General features: G+C 68.0%; 1 protein-coding gene and 1 long non-coding RNA gene across 3 annotated transcripts; one reads left to right on the top strand and one right to left on the bottom strand.

Annotated features, from left to right (window-relative positions):
* Positions 1 to 9,955: 9,955 nt before the first annotated feature.
* LOC143666831 (uncharacterized) lies at positions 9,956 to 11,736 on the bottom strand. Of its 2 annotated transcripts, XR_013167744.1 has the most exons (4): positions 11,632 to 11,721; positions 11,440 to 11,555; positions 10,379 to 10,991; positions 9,956 to 10,180 (listed from the first exon to the last, which is right to left on the bottom strand). It is a non-coding gene; the product is annotated as an uncharacterized LOC143666831 (long non-coding RNA). The 2 variants fall into 2 exon arrangements; XR_013167743.1 differs by having other exon boundaries at positions 11,440 to 11,736.
* Positions 11,737 to 12,230: 494 nt separating this feature from the next.
* On the top strand, positions 12,231 to 14,123 carry METRN (meteorin, glial cell differentiation regulator). The gene is made up of 5 exons (XM_077140330.1): positions 12,231 to 12,319; positions 12,403 to 12,612; positions 12,957 to 12,975; positions 13,084 to 13,483; positions 13,572 to 14,123. Exons 1-5 carry the CDS (start codon positions 12,231 to 12,233, stop codon positions 13,886 to 13,888), a joined length of 1,035 nt encoding a protein of 344 aa, XP_076996445.1. The 3' UTR covers positions 13,889 to 14,123.
* Positions 14,124 to 15,707: the final 1,584 nt, after the last annotated feature.

The raw sequence follows: 15,707 nt of genomic DNA, 5'->3' as shown, positions 1-15,707 counted from the left end.
CCCAGTGGAGGTGGCTTTGCTGCCTCCCCGGAGGCAGGTGTGAGAAACGCTAAGCGAGTGCTGGCTCGCGGGAAGCACTTGCACAGGAAGTGGCGTCGAGGTTATTTCTCCAGGTCCGAGGGCAGAGCAGGTTCTATCTTCCTTGGCTTGGAGGTGACCCCGGAACCCTGCCCAGGATGCCCATGCTCGTCCCTGCAAACCTGCGTGGGCACTCACAGACCCCAATGATTGCTGCTTCACCAGAGATTAGAGCTGGTCTGAGGCCCACTCCTAGCCCCCCCCCACACACACAGAAACGGGTCCCTCCCATCGGCCCAAACTTCCCAGGGTGGGCATTCCTTGCAGCCCTTGCCAAACTTTGCTTCTGCTCCCTGGAGAGGGGGCCCTTGCCCAGATTCCACATCTGTGGGGAGGGGGCAGAGACGTGGTGTGGGTCTCCCCATGACCTCCAGGCTCAGGGAGCCTTGCCCGCCCACCCCCAGCCGGGGCTGGGCCCTGCCCGAAGGGGACTGCCCACCAGCGCTGTTCCCCCGCAGGCAGTGGACGTCCAGCACTGGCCAATGGACCCACCACAACTTGTGTGTGGGCCACAGAGCAAATCACGCACTGAAACCACGCGGCAGCTCGAGGGGGGGGCACCATGGTTATCCCATTTCCAGGCAAGGAACCCGAGGCTCGAGAGGGGACACATGTGCCCACAGTGGTGGGGGGTGGAGGGGGCACAAGGGGCCTTGTCCGATGGAGGGGCCGCCTCAGGTCCCGGCAGAGGGTCCACAGTGCTTGGTGGAGGGACAGCCTGAGGCCCCTGAGGCCCCCAGCCCGGAGGTGAAGAGTGGGGCTGCCCGGGCAGCGCCCTCCCAGGGACCGCGCCGGGCTGGAGAGGCAGCCGGGCCTGCACACCCGGTCGGTCCCCAAGCGTCTTGCTCCCGGACGGCGCAGCACCATGGACAGCGACCACGGCCGCCGCTGCGCGCGTGCGCGGGGACCAGGCCCCGGCCGGCTCCACCGCGGGCAGCGGCGCCGCAGATTCCCGGGCAGGCGAGCCCAGCTCAGCAGGGAGGGGCCCCGCGGCCGGGGGCGGCGGAGAAGCCGCCCGCTCCGGCTAGGATCGGGAGGAGGTGGCGGAGGCGGAACTAGGGAGAAATAACCCAAGGAGCTGCCGATTTAGGCAGAAGACGCTCCCGGCCCGGGCGCACGTGGAGCACCGAGGCGGGGGTGCTGCATGCTCGCATCTGCGCGCGCCCGCAGCCCCAGCCCTGCCCCCAGACCTCAGGTGGGGCCAGAGAGCCGGCAGAGGGAAGAACAGGCCAAGAAGGGTCACCCCCACCCCAGCCTGGAGGACAGGGTTCTGCGGCTGCCGCCAGCAAGCACAGCCCTGGCCTGAGGGGGCCTCACCCCGTGCCTTTAGGCCGAGCTGCCTCCCGACAGAGGTGGCCCTGCTGCTTCTCCATCCTGCACCGGGAGACCGCTGCACCCCAGATGCTTCCTGAGACCTGGCCCTGACTGCCCCCACCGCCCCCCTCTGCGGGCCGCAAAACTCAAAGACGCACCCTGGACCAGGGCCGGGGCTTGAGGAGGCAGCTGAGCTCCCAGGTGGCTCCTGGGCTGGGGGTCCTTCCTGCAAGTCAAAGCCTTTGGGGGCACTTAAACGAACATCCCCCTCACCTGGCCCTGGCCACACCACCCAGGAGTACAGGTGCCCACGCTCCCTGGGCCACCGTGACTGCCCAGCACACTCCAGCAGAACCCCGGGGCCAACTTGGAGTGTCCTGCCAGGAGGGGCGGGGGCAGCTGCAAGACCATTCAGGCTGCCCTTCTTTTTGGGATCCACCCCTCCAAAGTGGGTGCTGGGAGGAGAGACTTCCTTAAAAGACAGCCAAGCTTGCGCTATTTTCAGTCTCATCCCCCGGCCTGCTGTGCCTGGGTTGGGGAGAGTGGAATTCTGGAGGCGGTCCCCTCCGAGGGGAGACTGCAGAAGGCTAGGAGGCCCCATCTCACCCCAAGGGAAGGAGGGAGACAGCTTCCCTCTCCCTCCGCCTCAGCCAGAGCTGGGTCCAGGCGCCACTGGGGAGAGCTGGCCCTGGCCTCCGCCTCGTCCCCTGCAGACTCACAGGGGAGCACGGGGGCTCAAGCAGACCTGGAGTGCATGGGGGAGGGGCGGCCGGGAGCTCCTGGGGGGCCCTGGCACTCAGCAGCTACCAAGCTGGTGGCCCACAGATGGTTGCGCTGAGATCCCCCAAGGGGCTGCCTCTTCTGCAGGCCAAGCCAGTGCAGACCCTGTGTGCCAGCGTGCCCGCCTCCCGGCCTCCGTGCCTGCCCCTCCCCGGGCTCCACGCCATGGTCCAGCCGGCCAGCCCCCTGCTCCCCTCTCTGCCCTGCCTGTGCCTCTTCCTGCTTAGGGGCCCGCTCCCTCCTCGCCGCTCGGAGCCGCTCCTCTGCCACCCTCAGGTCTTGGTGGGAGCACTGCCCTGCCTCCCCTCTGAGAGCCAACTCGGGTTGTTCTCATTGCCTAGGAGAGCCATCACTGTCCCCGTGGTGGCCGCTCCCTCTGGCCTGGGGGCCCTTGAGGACAGGTGCACCATGTTTGGGGCTTGCTGAATGTACGAATGAATGAATGAGCAAATGGATGAAGAAACGAGGTGCAGCAGCCCAGGTAGTAGGGCCAGAAAAGGGCACAGCTGCCAGAGGTCCCGGGACCTGAAGGAGGGTCAGATGTAAGCGGCGAAGCTGTCAGTGGGGAGGAGTTTCCTAGGCTAACCCTAGTTATGACCATGGCGAGTGCCCACAAGGGAGTGAGGCCACTGGGGTTGGGGCGCCCATCATAGTCGGTGGGTGCCAGAGTCTCTGAGAAGGGTCCTGAGACCATGAGGCAGTGGGCGGGATGGGGATGGGGGGTGCGTGGAGTCTCGCAGGCCAGGAAGAGGCAGCACACACCTGCTTTCTAGCTGAGGCCCCCTCAGGAGCCGGCCCCCCCTGAGGGGAGGGAGGGAGGCCGGCTGCCTGCCCCCTCCACCCACAGCCTGACCTCGAGCGGGGACAGCCAGCTCAGAGAGCCTTTTCCAAAAGTTGCACAAACCTGGGATTTGATCTCAGGACCCCAGGTCTGGCTGCTACCCAGAGGGTGACCTGGGCCAGGTGCCCCATCTGTGCCCCTCGACCACGCTCTGGCCTGCTCTGCCTCTCTGGGTCCCCCTCACCTAGGTGCGGGGCTGGCGGTCACGTTGAGAGCTGCCCCCAGCCAGCGCCCCCGCCAGCCCCTACTCTGCTCTCCGAGGCAACAGGCTGCACAGCCACCACGGGAAGACCCTTCCTTTGGACTGTCCCAGCTGTGAGACCCTCCTCATTGCCCCCAGCTTAGGGGGTTGCCCCCCAGCCCTCACACTCCATCTTCAGGAGCACCAGGCCAGGGTCAGCACCCCCTGACCCCGGCAGGACCTGCACTGAACAGTCCTCCTGCCCTTGGAGGGCCTATGAGGCGTCGGCTCAGCCTTGGGGGCGGCCCCGGGGCCTGGGGGGACATCTGGGGCAGCTCAGGAAGGGGATACAGGCTGGCAAGCTCCACGCTGGGCCTGTGACTCAGGCTCGCTCCCCTCCCTGCCACCCTGCACATGTCATAACAGCAGCACTCTCCTCCGCCCCCGGCCCCGAGGCACCTTGGGGGTGCAGGTTGCCCCCCACCCCCCACCGTGCTGCAGGGCCCAGGAACGAGAGTCCTGGGGCCCAGAGGATGGGCTCTGGGCCTCAGTGCGGCCCCTCTGCACCCAGTACCCCTCCCGGGCTCCCTCCTGCCAGGGTGTGGATTTATCTGCTCCACACCGCACTGACCTGAGGCTGACCTGGCACCCTAGGGGGAGGGCTCGGGGCCACCCATCCTCTGCGGGAGCTGGCTCTCCTCCCTCACGAACTAGCCAGGGGCGCAGGAACCCGAGGGGTGCCAAAGAGCCCCTCCCCGCTGCTGGGTGGAGATATGTCCTTACTCTCTGCAGCCAGGGGCTTCCTGGGCCTCAGTGCCCGGGTCCCCCCACTCTAGGGGACACTTCTTCCCTCCACCTAGTGGGAGCAGGACATGCTCGAGTGCCTGGGCAGTGGGCCAAGGGGTGGCGGTGTCCAGGAGGCCCAGCCGTGTGGACCCCAACACCCAGCCTGGCTGCAGCGAGGGGAGACTGTGCTAGGGAAGCCGGCGAGGCCTGGGGTCCCCTGGGGCCTGTGCAGCCTATGTTTACGGCTCAAATTCCTCTCCTCCCCAATGGCTCCTGCTCCAGCCGGAGCCTCCTCCTGCCAGTGAGCCAGGCTCTGTGGCCATCAGGCCTCTGGACACTGTTGGGGACTTCGGTCCCGTGTGCTCCCAAACCTCTCAGACTCCCTCTCCAACCAATTGTTTGCCCTGAGGCTGCTGTCCAGCACTTGGCTGAAGGGATGACTGAGAGAGAGGGCCCAGGAGGCAGTGGAGGTGGAGGAGGGGACTGGGGGGGCAGCTGGAGCCCCATCGCCATCTGCTCTCCCTACTGAGGCAGGGCTGCCTGCACAGAGGCTGGGAGGAGTGGCCACGGGGCCACAGGGCCCCTGAAGGTCCAGCAGCCTGGACTGCTCTCCTTCCGTGGGGATGGGTGGGGGACTTTCTACACACTCAACCTCCAAGGGGGCCACAGGGCCTCTTGAGCTGCCCAGCTCCCTTTTCAGGCCCGTCTAGTCGGCTGAGAGAGAGTTTGGCCACCCCTGGCCTGCTCTTCTCCTTGGGGCACGGTGGCTCCCTCCAGGCTGGCCCTGCACTACCATCCCCCCTTCCCAAAAGGGGTTCAGGGGAGGCCCCCAGACCAGGAATCCTCCTGAGTTGAGTCCCAGCTCCCACCTGTCAGTAGGCCCAGGAGCTCATGGGACTGGGGGGAGGGGGGCAGAGCGCAGGCAGCGGCCGGCCCTAACCTAGCCGGCGGTCGGGGCTGGGAGCTGGACCCCTGGGCTCCCTGGCACCGACCCCGGCCCTGGCCCAGCCAGTGGGTGGGACGCGGCCACCGACCGCCGGGCGCATGGCAGGTCCGGAGGCGCAGCGGCCGCGGGAAGGGGCTGCCGCCACCGGAGCCCTCCAAGGCGCCCCCCTCCCTGCACCCCGCCGACCCCCTCCGCCGTGTGGCCGCCGCGGTGGCGTGCCGGGCGCCTCCCCTCCCCGCAGTCCAGGCGCGCGCGCACCTCACCTCTGGCCGGGGTCCTGGCTCATGCCACGCTGTGTGCCCGGCCCCGTCCCGTCAGGTGGAGCCCGGCATGGGCGCAGGCGGCGGCGGGCGGGCGGCCGAGGAGCTGGCCTGCGCCCCGCGCCCCGCGCCCGGGCCTGGCCGGGCCCCTCGGCCGCGCGCTGGGAGAGGAGCTCCCCGGTGGGAGAGGATCGGTTGCCCCGAGCCTCCCACCGGGGAGGCCGAGACTGTGCCCAGATAAATAAGGCCGCTTTGCAGGGAGCCGCCGGCACCTCCTCCTCTCCGTCTCCCTCCGCCCTCTCCCTCCTCCCTCTGCTCCTCCGCGGCCGCTGGAGGCGCCGCGCGCGCCCCCCGACCTGCCCGCCGCGCGCGCCACGCTCTCGCGCGCCCCCGAGCCGGGAGCCAATCCGGGTGCGCGGGCCCGGCCTGGGGCGCAGAGGATGCCGCGCCCCGCCCCGGCCCCGCCCCGGCCGCGCCCCCGGCTCCGGCCCCGGCTCCAGCCCTGGCCCCAGCACAATAACACGCCGGCGCGCGCCGAGCGCCGGCGACCCCGGATCTGCGGGGCAAGGCGCCTCGGGCCCCGGGCTCAGCGGCCTAGTCCTGTGGACGTGGCTCCGCGTCCCCGCCCCGCGCTGCCACCCAAGGGGGCCGTGGGGGGGTGGGGGCGAGCCCGACCCCGCCCTGCGGGCCCTCTGCGGGGCCGTGGGTCCCCTGCGCACCTCCTGCTGGGTCAGTTCAGACAGTGACGGGGGTCATACAAGAGGGCGCCCTGGGCCGGCCGGTTGGGTGGGAGACCTCAGCCGGAGCGGCTGGGAGACGTGGTCCAGGAAGGCTGGGCCCAGTCCTGAGGAGTAAGGAGGATGACAGTGCCCTGGGCCGCACAGGAGGTGGGGCGGGCAAGCTGCGGTGCAGGGACCAGGCGGGGGAGACCCAGGAGGGGGCCGGAGGGGCCGGAGGTTAAGGGAACCCCACCCGGATCCCGGGAGCAGGAGGTCTCCCATCCCGAGAGAGCAGCAGCGGGCACACCACGGAGGTCTCCATGAGATGAATCCAGCTGGGGTTGGCGCTGGCTGGAAGCAGGTGGGGGGGGGGCTGGTGAGAGGCTGGGGGGGGAGTCTGCCGGGTGGACCCCCCCCGGAGGCGGGAGTGCCATTCTTGCCGCGTGGGGGCTGTTCTGGGTGGGGGCAGAGCCGCTGGTGCTGAGGGAGACGGGAAGGGGGGGAGGCTTGGCTTGGAGCAGGCAGGCTGGGCCCATGAAGATGTGTGGGGGCCAGGAGAGCCTCTGTAACTGCCAGCCCAGTGGCCCTCCAGCGCGTGGACAGGGCCCGCGGGCCTCCTGCAGCAGGCGGCCTGACCCGCTCCAGTGTGCAGGCTCCGTATGAGCCGGGCCTCGTTGCACCCAGGGGGCCCACCCTCAGCTTCAGGGGCCTTTGCTCCTTGCAGGTGCCTTGGGTGGAGGACATGGCCAGTGGTACTGGACCCTACTGCCCAGGCTCTGGGCCGGGAGTGAACACCGGAGTGCACAGGTGTGTGCACGCACACACATGGGCATGAATGCCAGGGCACGAAATGGCATTCGGGGCACTTGAGCCGGGAACGGGGCTCCAGCATGCTGGAGCAAAAGCGGACATGCACTGGGAGGCCCGTGAGACATGCCGTGGGGCACGTGCTGTCTCTGCTTCCTAAACACCTGTGGGTCCCTTGGCTTCTCTCCGTCTCTCTGTCACCTCCGCCTGCACCCTGTGCCTCATCTCTCCTCCTTGGCCAATGGCAGCAGCTCCTCACGGGTCTCCCCACCCCTCTGACCCCATGTGCTCTTCCCACGGTGCAGGGGGCGCTTTTCGTGTGCGGAGGGCCCACCCTCCTAGGGCCCTGTCCATTCGATGCTCCACCGCAGCCTACCAAGTCCTGAGTGTCCGGCACTGCTGGCCCCGTTCCTTTGTTTCTGTCTGGCTCCTTGTTCCCAGAGCTCCAGAAATATTCCCTTCCTACAGGCCCAGGAGGACACCGCAGCTGTCCCCTAGAGCATGCCCCCTGGCCCAGAGGGTACCCTGGCTTGGAGGATCTCTAACCTGAGTACCCCCACCTGGAGCGCCTGGGGCTCCCTGTGCCTGCTCCACCCCCTGCCACCTGCACCTGGAAGGCTCCACAGAGCCCTCGGGTCTTGGCTCAGGTGATATGTTCCGGGAGCCCCCTCCCCAGGTAGATGGATCACAACCCCCCCTCACTCCCCCAGCACTAAGGACCCCCTTCCTCTCTTGTACCCATCTGTCAGTCGGATGGGGTGTGTGCATGAGTTGTTTGCAGACTGTCCTCCCTGAGTGCCAGGGGGGCCTGCCTCCCTGCCCCCCACTGTGACCCCGGCCCTTGCCCAGGGCACACCACCAAACTTGGTGAACAACCAAGGAGGGAGGGCAGGCATTGGCAGAAAGCTTTGTGACACGCGGGGCTTGGGCCACCGTCTGTGGAGGCCGGGCTGCTCGTTTGGCAGGTGCCTGTGGAGACCAGCTCATACTCCTGGAGAGGAAGGGGCTCGGGGTTCTGCTCAGACCCGGGACAGCGAGGGTGTTCACTGCTCTCCACCAGCCTGGGGTGGGGCTGGGGGAGGACGGGGCCGGGACTCCCAAGAGCAGGTCCAGCTCAGGGCCACAGCGGGTAGTGAAGGCAGCTGGCACATCTCACCGGGGGTACTCAGGACATGTCCCCTCTGCACGCACCCAAGGCCTGAGGGGCAACTCAGAGACCCTCTCCTGGGGAAGCTCTGGGTGGCTGGGAAGGGGGGGGTCCTCCAGCCGGGGCCCAATCCTCCCTCCCCTGCGGCCTCAGGCAAGAGCCACCCAGCCCACAGCCAGTGACTATTCCTGCTCCAAAGCCACCGGGGCCAGTGGGACACTGTGCCCCATCATGCCTGGAGGCAGGACGCTGAGAAGGTCCACGAGGGGCCATGGGGCCAGGCAGGCTGCAGGGGTACATGGCTGTCCCCAGCACCCTGCAGCTAGGTTGGGGCGCCCAGTGACGTGAGAGCCTCGTGGCTGGGGTGGTGGTGGGTGGTGGTGGGTGGTGGGTGGTGGGTAAGTGGTAGGTACTTTCCACCGCACTCCTGCCTCTGGTCCCACCCCCACCCCCCTCCTGGGCCTCCTGGGCCCGGTCCTGACCCGCCAGGGGCTGAGGAGGACTCAGGGCCCAGGCATCACCACGGCAACCCTTGTTGCCTAGCAATGGCGGTCTCCCAGTAACAGCGTCTCCTAGCAATGCAATTTTTTCCCCGGGCCCTGGCTGGAGCCTGGCGGTTATTTTTAGCATGACTGCAAATCAATAGGCAGCTGCATTTTCAGCTTCTTGAGAAGATGCAAGGGATTGTGTGTGTGTGTGTGTGTGTAGAGGCAGGATGTGGATTTTCCATGAGAGGGGACAAACATTCCGATGAAGGAGCCTCCCTGGGCGTGTCCCACGGTGCAGGTCGCCTGAACCTGGGCAGGGCTGGGGGTGGGCGCTCGGGCACCCGGAGGCTCTTGGTTTGAGTGGGGCGGGTGGCCCAGGAGACCATCAGCGTGGCTGCTGGGGTGGCAGGTCTGGGGTAGTGCACGCTCCTCCTGTGGCCCCTGGCAGAGCTGCCCTTGCCCGCTGGCCTCCCTGGCCCCTGGGTTCCTCTCTGACCCGAGTCATAAGCCTGGAGGCTCTGAGGGCTGCAGGGACTTCCAGGGACCTGGTCCGTGGGGAGGATGGACACAGGGCAGAGCCTTCGTGCCTCCCCACTGCAGGTCCTCGCACTTGCTGTTCCCTTGGCCACCATGTTCTTCCTGCTTGTGGCTCCCCATCCCCAACCCCTCAGCCCTCCCTGTCCTGGCTCAGCTGCACTCTGTCACCTCCTCCCGCATCTCCTCAGCTTGACTCCCTCCAACCATCTGTCTTTCTGCCTGTCCAGCCGTGGGTGGGCCCCGTGTGTCGATTCTGTCACTGTTGTATTGGGACCATTGGGCAACTCCACTGGCCCGCGTGGCCCCAGCACAGGCCCTGCACACAGCAGGCGCTCAATGCGTGCACAAGTGAGTCTGTGTTGGGCAAAGCCCGGCAGTTTCCTGGAAAGCCCATTGCTGGCTGTGGTGCCGCCCACTGCAGGGGATGGCGTGGGGCACTGCAGGGGATGGCCTGGGGCACTGCAGGGGATGGCGTGGGGCACTGCAGGGGATGGCCTGGGGCACTGCAGGGGATGGCCTGGGGCACTTCAGGGGATGGCCTGGGGCACTGCAGGGGATGGCGTGGGGCACTGCAGGGGATGGCGTGGGGCACTGTAGGGGATGGCGTGGGGCACTTCAGGGGATGACCTGGGGCACTGCAGGGGATGGCGTGGGGCACTGCAGGGGATGGCCTGGGGCACTGCAGGGGATGGCGTGGGGCACTGCAGGGGATGGCGTGGGGCACTGCAGGGGATGGCGTGGGGCACTGCAGGGGATGGCGTGGGGCACTGCAGGGGATGGCCTGGGGCACTGCAGGGGATGGCGTGGGGCACGGCCGCTGGGGGATGGGGCAGGGCTCGCTGTGCAGGTCCTAGGAGAAGCCCAGGGTCCCCCAAGGCTGAGCCTGAGCCCTTGCCCAGAAAATGGCTCCACCCTGCCCTCCCCACCTCTGGGCCAGGTGTGGGCACCTGCAACTTGCAACTAGCATCAGCTTTTTGTTGTAATTTTATTTTAAAATGTCTAACATGAGCGTCAGTTCCCACCAAGCCAGCACTCTCCCGTCCCCCTCCCCCAGCCCCTGGAAATCTCTCATCTACTTCCTGTCTCCTCAAATATGCTATTTCTAGGTATTGCACATAAGTTGAATCCTACACGTGTCCTATGCGACTGGCTTCTTTTGCTGAGCACCCGAGCACGTCTCAGCACGTCGTTCCTTCCTGTGGCTGAGGAATATTTCATGTGCACAGGGGCCGCATTTGTTTATCCGTTTCATCTGCTGCTGGGGCTGGCTCATTTCAAACTCCACACTGCCGGCAGCTGGTTAGAGCCCGAAGTGCGGGCATGAGGGCAGGGCCAGGCTGGGCCTGGGCGGTGGGCAATCCCTTACACTGGGAGCTCCTCAGCCCGCCCAGCCTCCCCAAGCTCTAAAGAAGCTGGTGTGGGGTGAGGCGGGCAGGGGGTCGCGAGCCGGTTACCCCCTTTTTGGAAGGTGGGCCTGGGAAGCAGCATGCCTACCGGGGCAAAGCAATTTGGGGAGCCGTGCGCCAGGGGGCAGCTGTCCCAGGCTCTCTGCCCTCCCTGGGGGTAGCCAGAAGCCTCTCCGAGTGACCGCCCTGAAGGGGGTTCTCCCCTTGGTTTGGCCTGAGCTCCCCTGCAGCTCCCTGTGGGATGGAGGGGGCTCCTTCAAAGTTCGGGGCACTGGAGGGCCTGGAGCTGGGGGCAGTACACGTGCACCCAGAGGCCCAGAAACGAACATAATCAGGGGTCACGTCATCTGAGCTTCAGAGTTTCTCTTGTCTGTTCATTCTCTCGCTCACTTACTGATGCACTCGTTTGATTATCACTTTTTCTCATTTGTTCACTTGTTCATCTACTCATTCGCTCACTCATTCATTCATTCACTTACTCATTAACTTCGCCCATCCACCTACCTCCCACCCATCCATCCACCCACCCATCCAGCCATCCCCCAATGCTTACTGAATACCTGCGGCACAGCAGCCCCTGCCCCCACAGCAACCGAGGCCGGGCGCAGTGCTCCGTCTCCCTGCCCCAGCCTGCACACCTGTGACGGCTAATGGCACGCTGCTTTCCTGGGCAAGGCCTGAGCTGGGAGGGGAAGCAGCCCCTGTCCAGGGCAGGGGCCAGTCAGCATCATCGCACGGACGCTCAGGGGCCCGGCCGGGACCAGGGGCAGGATCGCCCAGCCCAGCCCCGGCTCCAGGCACCCCCCCCCCCCCCCACGCCCAGACACAGGCTCTCTCTCCAGGGAGGCGTGGTGTGAGGCACTGGTGGCCCAAGGCTGGACAGAGGCGGGGCTGGGCTGGTTGTCCCACCGCCACCAGACTGCGCCTGCAACCCACTGTCGGCTCAGAGGCCAGGGCTGGCTAAGGGCAGCTGTGACCGCTGACCCTGGAACCCTCTTCCTTCCTCCTGCTAGTGCTTCAGTTCTGCCCACAACCCCATGTGCTGGGCCCAGGCCTGGCCTACCCCTTGTGGTCCCTTGGTCGCCTGTCCCCTCTCTGTCCTGGGAGGAGCAAGCCAGCCCAGGGCAGGGGCTAGTATGCAGCTCTCACTTTGCAAGCGTCAGGCTCCAGCCTTCCCCTCCTTGCGGCCCGTCCAGCCTCCTCTTCCTGCCTCTGCTTCAGGCCCTGGGGGATCTGGAGGAGCTGGAGAGCCTGGGGAGGCGGGGCTGGAAGGAGGCAGTGGGGATAGGGTTTCAGTAACGCGACTGGTCTGGGGCCCCGCCCTGTCGGGTTCCAGCTCACCTGCCCAGAGCATTTTGACGACCCGCTTGTGGTGGACTCCTGCTGCGCTGGGGCCCTCCGTCGCCCTCGGTGGTCTCATCTGTGCTGGTGCCCGCCTCGCCCCCGACCCCCGCCTCCCGCCCCTGGCACCCCCACCACCCTCCCCAGGGCTGCCAGAGAGGCCCCCTTCCCCACGGGCAGCCGCCGTCCTCTTCCGTCCCTGGCTGCTGGGGTCTGCGCCCAGCTCTGGGGTCTTCTTCCCGCGCGGACACTGCTGCGGGCACCGACCCAGGCCGGCGGCGGGGTAGGGAGCGCGAGGTCCAGGGGCGCTCAGCCGTCCCTGCCCGGGAACCGTTCCCCCTGCCGCGCGCCCGGCCGACCCGGCCCCCGCGAGCACCGCGGTGATTGGCGGAAAGTTCCAGGGTCGCGCCGCGATTGGCCGCCCCGCCACCCGCCCCGCCCACTGGCTCACAGGTCCCGGGCGCCCCGACGTGAGAGCTGCGCGGGGCCAAGTGGCCGCCGGCGGCCGGCGCCCCGGGCTGCTCCCGCCGCCACCGCCGCCCCCGACCCCGCGATGGCCGCGGCTCTGGGACCCGAGAGCGCGGTCGGACCCGCGCGCCATGCCGCCCCGCGAGCTGCTCTGCTGCGGCCTCCTGGCCGCGGCCCCCCGCGCCGGCTTCGCGGAGGACCGCTGCAACTGGAGGGGCAGGTGGGACCCCGGAGGAAGCCCGCGGCGGGGCTGGGGAGCCCGGGGCCGCAGTCGGCCCGCCTGAGCGCCCGTCCTTTCCCCAGCAGCCTGAGCCAGGAGCCGGGCAGCGTGCGGCAGCCGGCCCTGGCCTGTGCAGAGGGCGTGATCGAGTGGTTGTACCCGGCCGGGGCGCTGCGCCTGACCCTGGATGGCACGGACCTCTGTCCCCGGCCCTGCGTGGCCGCCTTCGCTTCCAGATGTGCGAGGCCGGCCACCGGGGCTGCCTTCGCAGGCCCACAGCCTGGGCCAGGACGGTGAGAGGCCCTCTGGGTGCTGCCGGCCTCGGAAGGAAGGGGTCTAGAAATCATACCCTGCCTGGCCTTGCATCATCCACTGCACAGATGGGGAAACTGAGACTCCAAGACGTTGCAGAGTGACTTGTCGGAAGCCACAGAGCCCCTGTCAGTGTCGGGATAAACCTAAGAGAAGAAGTGGCTAGGGCTGGGAGCGCCTCCTTTCATGCTAGAGAAAGGGGGAGGGAGACCCAGACCTTGCCCTGAGGGTACATCAAGGGGCCCCTGGAGGTGGCAGAATCAAAGCCTCAGGCCAAAGCTGCCCAGCGTGCTCTAGTCCAGTAGTGACCTGGCCCCTCCACCAGTACAAGCAACCAAAGTCCAGTGTGGGGCTGGTCGCCATGGAGACACAGCCCTGCCCCCGTGCAGGGCCCCAGTCCAGCTCTTCTCTTCCCGGTCCTGGGCATGAGCCCGCAGGGGTGGGGTGTCTAGGGACCCCAGAGCTGCACAGCACCCACCCCGACCCCCGCCACCCTGGCTGCTCCTCTTTGCCACAGGCACTTCAGGGATACTACATGTGCACATGTAACACAGCTGTGCAAAAGTGTCCCAGACACGCTTGCTCCAGGGGAGGGGGCCTCATGGCCCTGCCAGCCGGGCACAGCCCCCAGGCCTGAGCCTGTGAACACCACGCAGAGCATGGAAGTGTCTGCAGCTGTCACCTGTTGTGGCTCTGACCCCTCCCCCTCCCGCCTCGTGCCAGGGGAGGGCTGGGGGTGCAGGGGTCCAGGAGTGGGCAGGGGCTGTGTTCACGGTGGGCCTCGCTTGCCAGGAGCCTGCAGGCCTTGCAGTGACGCCGATCTCCTCCTGGCCATGCGCACCAGCGACTTCTGTGAGTCCCTGTCGTGGGGCGGGGGCCCGAGGCCTGCCCCCCGCCCCTCCCCTCCCCTCCCCTCCACAGGCCAGTGTGTCTCCTGCAGTGGTCCGCGGCACCATCCAGGGCATCACGCACGACACGGAGCCGCAAGAGTCCGTCATCGAAGTGGCAGTTGCCCAGATCCTCTGCCCGACGCCACCGCTGTTGCGGGTGGGGAGTACAAAGGGTCCTCTGCAGGCATCCACCTGCGCCCCACTGCACTGTGGCGTCCGCCCGCGCCCCGGCACCTTCCTCTTCATGGGCTGGAGCGGCTTCGGCCAGGCCTGGCCGGGCTGTGCACCCCACGCCTGGGAGTTCCGCCATGTCTACGCCGCCACCCGCACCGCCCACCTGCACCCCTGCGAGGTGGCCCTGGGCTGAGGGAGGGTGCGGGACGGATGGGGCAGGACCCCGTGGCGTCGGGCCTGGAGCAGTCACAGGAAGGACACTGCCCGCAGGGCCACACTGCCCCGTCTGTGCCTGAGCCCGGCCCGGACCGCCTCACCCTCCCCACAGCCCTGGGACGGGGGCCTGAGGGTCGGGGACGACACCTTGTTCACGGCCACCGGTGGGCAGGGCACCGGATCTGAGGAGGGGGCCCTGCCCACTGCTGGGAGGAGACGCTGGGACCGGGCAGGGGAGGGTGAGGCCGGAGCCCCGGGATGAGCCACCCCCTGGCCGCAGCCGCCCGAGGGGTGCCCCCGGGGAGGGGCCGGGCCTAGGGGAGGCTGCTGGCATTGGGGGTGCCCCTGGCCCCCCCCCGCCGCGGCGAAGAACAGGCCCCTGTGTTCCCGGCTCTGCACATCCAGCTGGCGCTGTGGGCATGGGGTCCCCGCCTTGGGGCTGTTTCCGGCGGACAGAGGCGCACAGTAGGGCCTCTAAGGCCCGTCTCCCGCCACTCGCCCCATTATCGCTGCCCCCGCCTTCCTCCGCAGCTGACAGCATAAAGGGCAGCAGGAACAGATCTTACAATGCCCGGGAAAGATGCAGCCGCGGGTCAAGGCCAGGAAGAGGCCACTTTCCATCGTGCGCTCGGGAAGGGGTTGGCGTGGGGACGGGACGGGACGGGGGCAGGCTGTGTGGGTCCCCCCCAGCTCTGGCTGACATTATCAGGCACTAGTGTGGGCCTGGGACCCACCGGGCAGCTGCCTGAGGGCCCACACGTGGGGGCACACACCTTTCCTCAGACATCAGCTTCTGGTGGAGGCTGCCTGGGAATGGTGTCCCCCTCCCTCCTCAGCCTTGCTGTCTGCTCCCCACTCCCAGCCCCGCTCAGGCCCTGCACACACCCCTGGGAGCTGGTCCGGCTGTGCGTACTGTCCACGCGTGCCCCCGTGTTTTCATCTGCAGCCTCCACCTGTCCCCTGGGCTCACTCCGTGGCTCTCCCCCTTTCTATTTGAGGGAAGCAGCACCCCTCACACAGGGCACCAGCCGCACCCACCGACCACCAAGTCTGTCCAGCCTGGACGGCCTTCGGGGCCACGGGACACCTGCGGTGAACTGGATGTGGCCGCTGCTCACCTGCCCCAGGAGTGCCTGGGCCCCCATCCGCACCCCTTCCAGGGCAGGCACAAGCCTCGGAAGTGGTGCTTTTCTCCTGAGATGTGGGGCAGCAGGGATTGCGCTGGCTGCACTGCCCGAGAGCCCAGGGGCTGAGGCGGGAGCTGGGCTATGGGGCAGACGTCGGCTAGCCACGCCTCAGCCAGGCACACGCGTGTGCAGACGTGTGGCGTGAGTACACGGCCGGGAGCGAGCTGCCTGGTGTGACCTCAGGTGCCGGCACACACGCTGAGGAGGCTGTTTGGTGTGTTCCTTCACCCACCGAGCTGCCACCCAGGCCTCTGGCGCCGGGCACGGCCCTGGGAGCTGGGAACAGGGCAAGGCACAAAGCCCCCAAGAACGGGGTGCTGGGTGGGCACACGCGCGGCCGGGGCCCGGGCCACCCCCAAGCCTCCCAGGGGAAAGGCCTCCGACGGCAGGGCCCGGGGGCGGGGCTGAGCGGGGGCCGCTGGCCTGCCCGGGGGGCGGGGCTGAGCGGGGGGTCGCGGGCATGCCCGGGGGGCGGGGCTGAGCGGGGGTCGCGGGCATGCCCGGGGGGCGGGGCTGAGCGGGGGTCGCGGGCATGCCCGGGGGGCGGGGCTGAGCGGGGGGCGGGGGCTGAGCGGGGGTCGCGGGGCTGAGCGGAGGTCGCGGGGCTGA

Source organism: Tamandua tetradactyla, chromosome 23 (assembly GCF_023851605.1).
Source record: "Tamandua tetradactyla isolate mTamTet1 chromosome 23, mTamTet1.pri, whole genome shotgun sequence".
NCBI lineage: Eukaryota > Metazoa > Chordata > Mammalia > Pilosa > Myrmecophagidae > Tamandua > Tamandua tetradactyla.
This window is presented reverse-complemented; position numbering and strand designations above follow the sequence as displayed.

What these genes read in the sequence shown, in the direction of transcription:
- METRN (XM_077140330.1), top strand. Translation starts at nt 12,231, where the DNA reads ATGCCGCCCCGCGAGCTGCTCTGCTGCGGCCTCCTGGCCGCGGCCCCC. An exon ending in CGCTGCAACTGGAGGGGCAG is followed by an intron (nt 12,320 to 12,402) that starts GTGGGACCCCGG and finishes TCCTTTCCCCAG; the next exon opens with CAGCCTGAGCCAGGAGCCGG. An exon ending in CATGCGCACCAGCGACTTCT is followed by an intron (nt 13,484 to 13,571) that starts GTGAGTCCCTGT and finishes TGTCTCCTGCAG; the next exon opens with TGGTCCGCGGCACCATCCAG.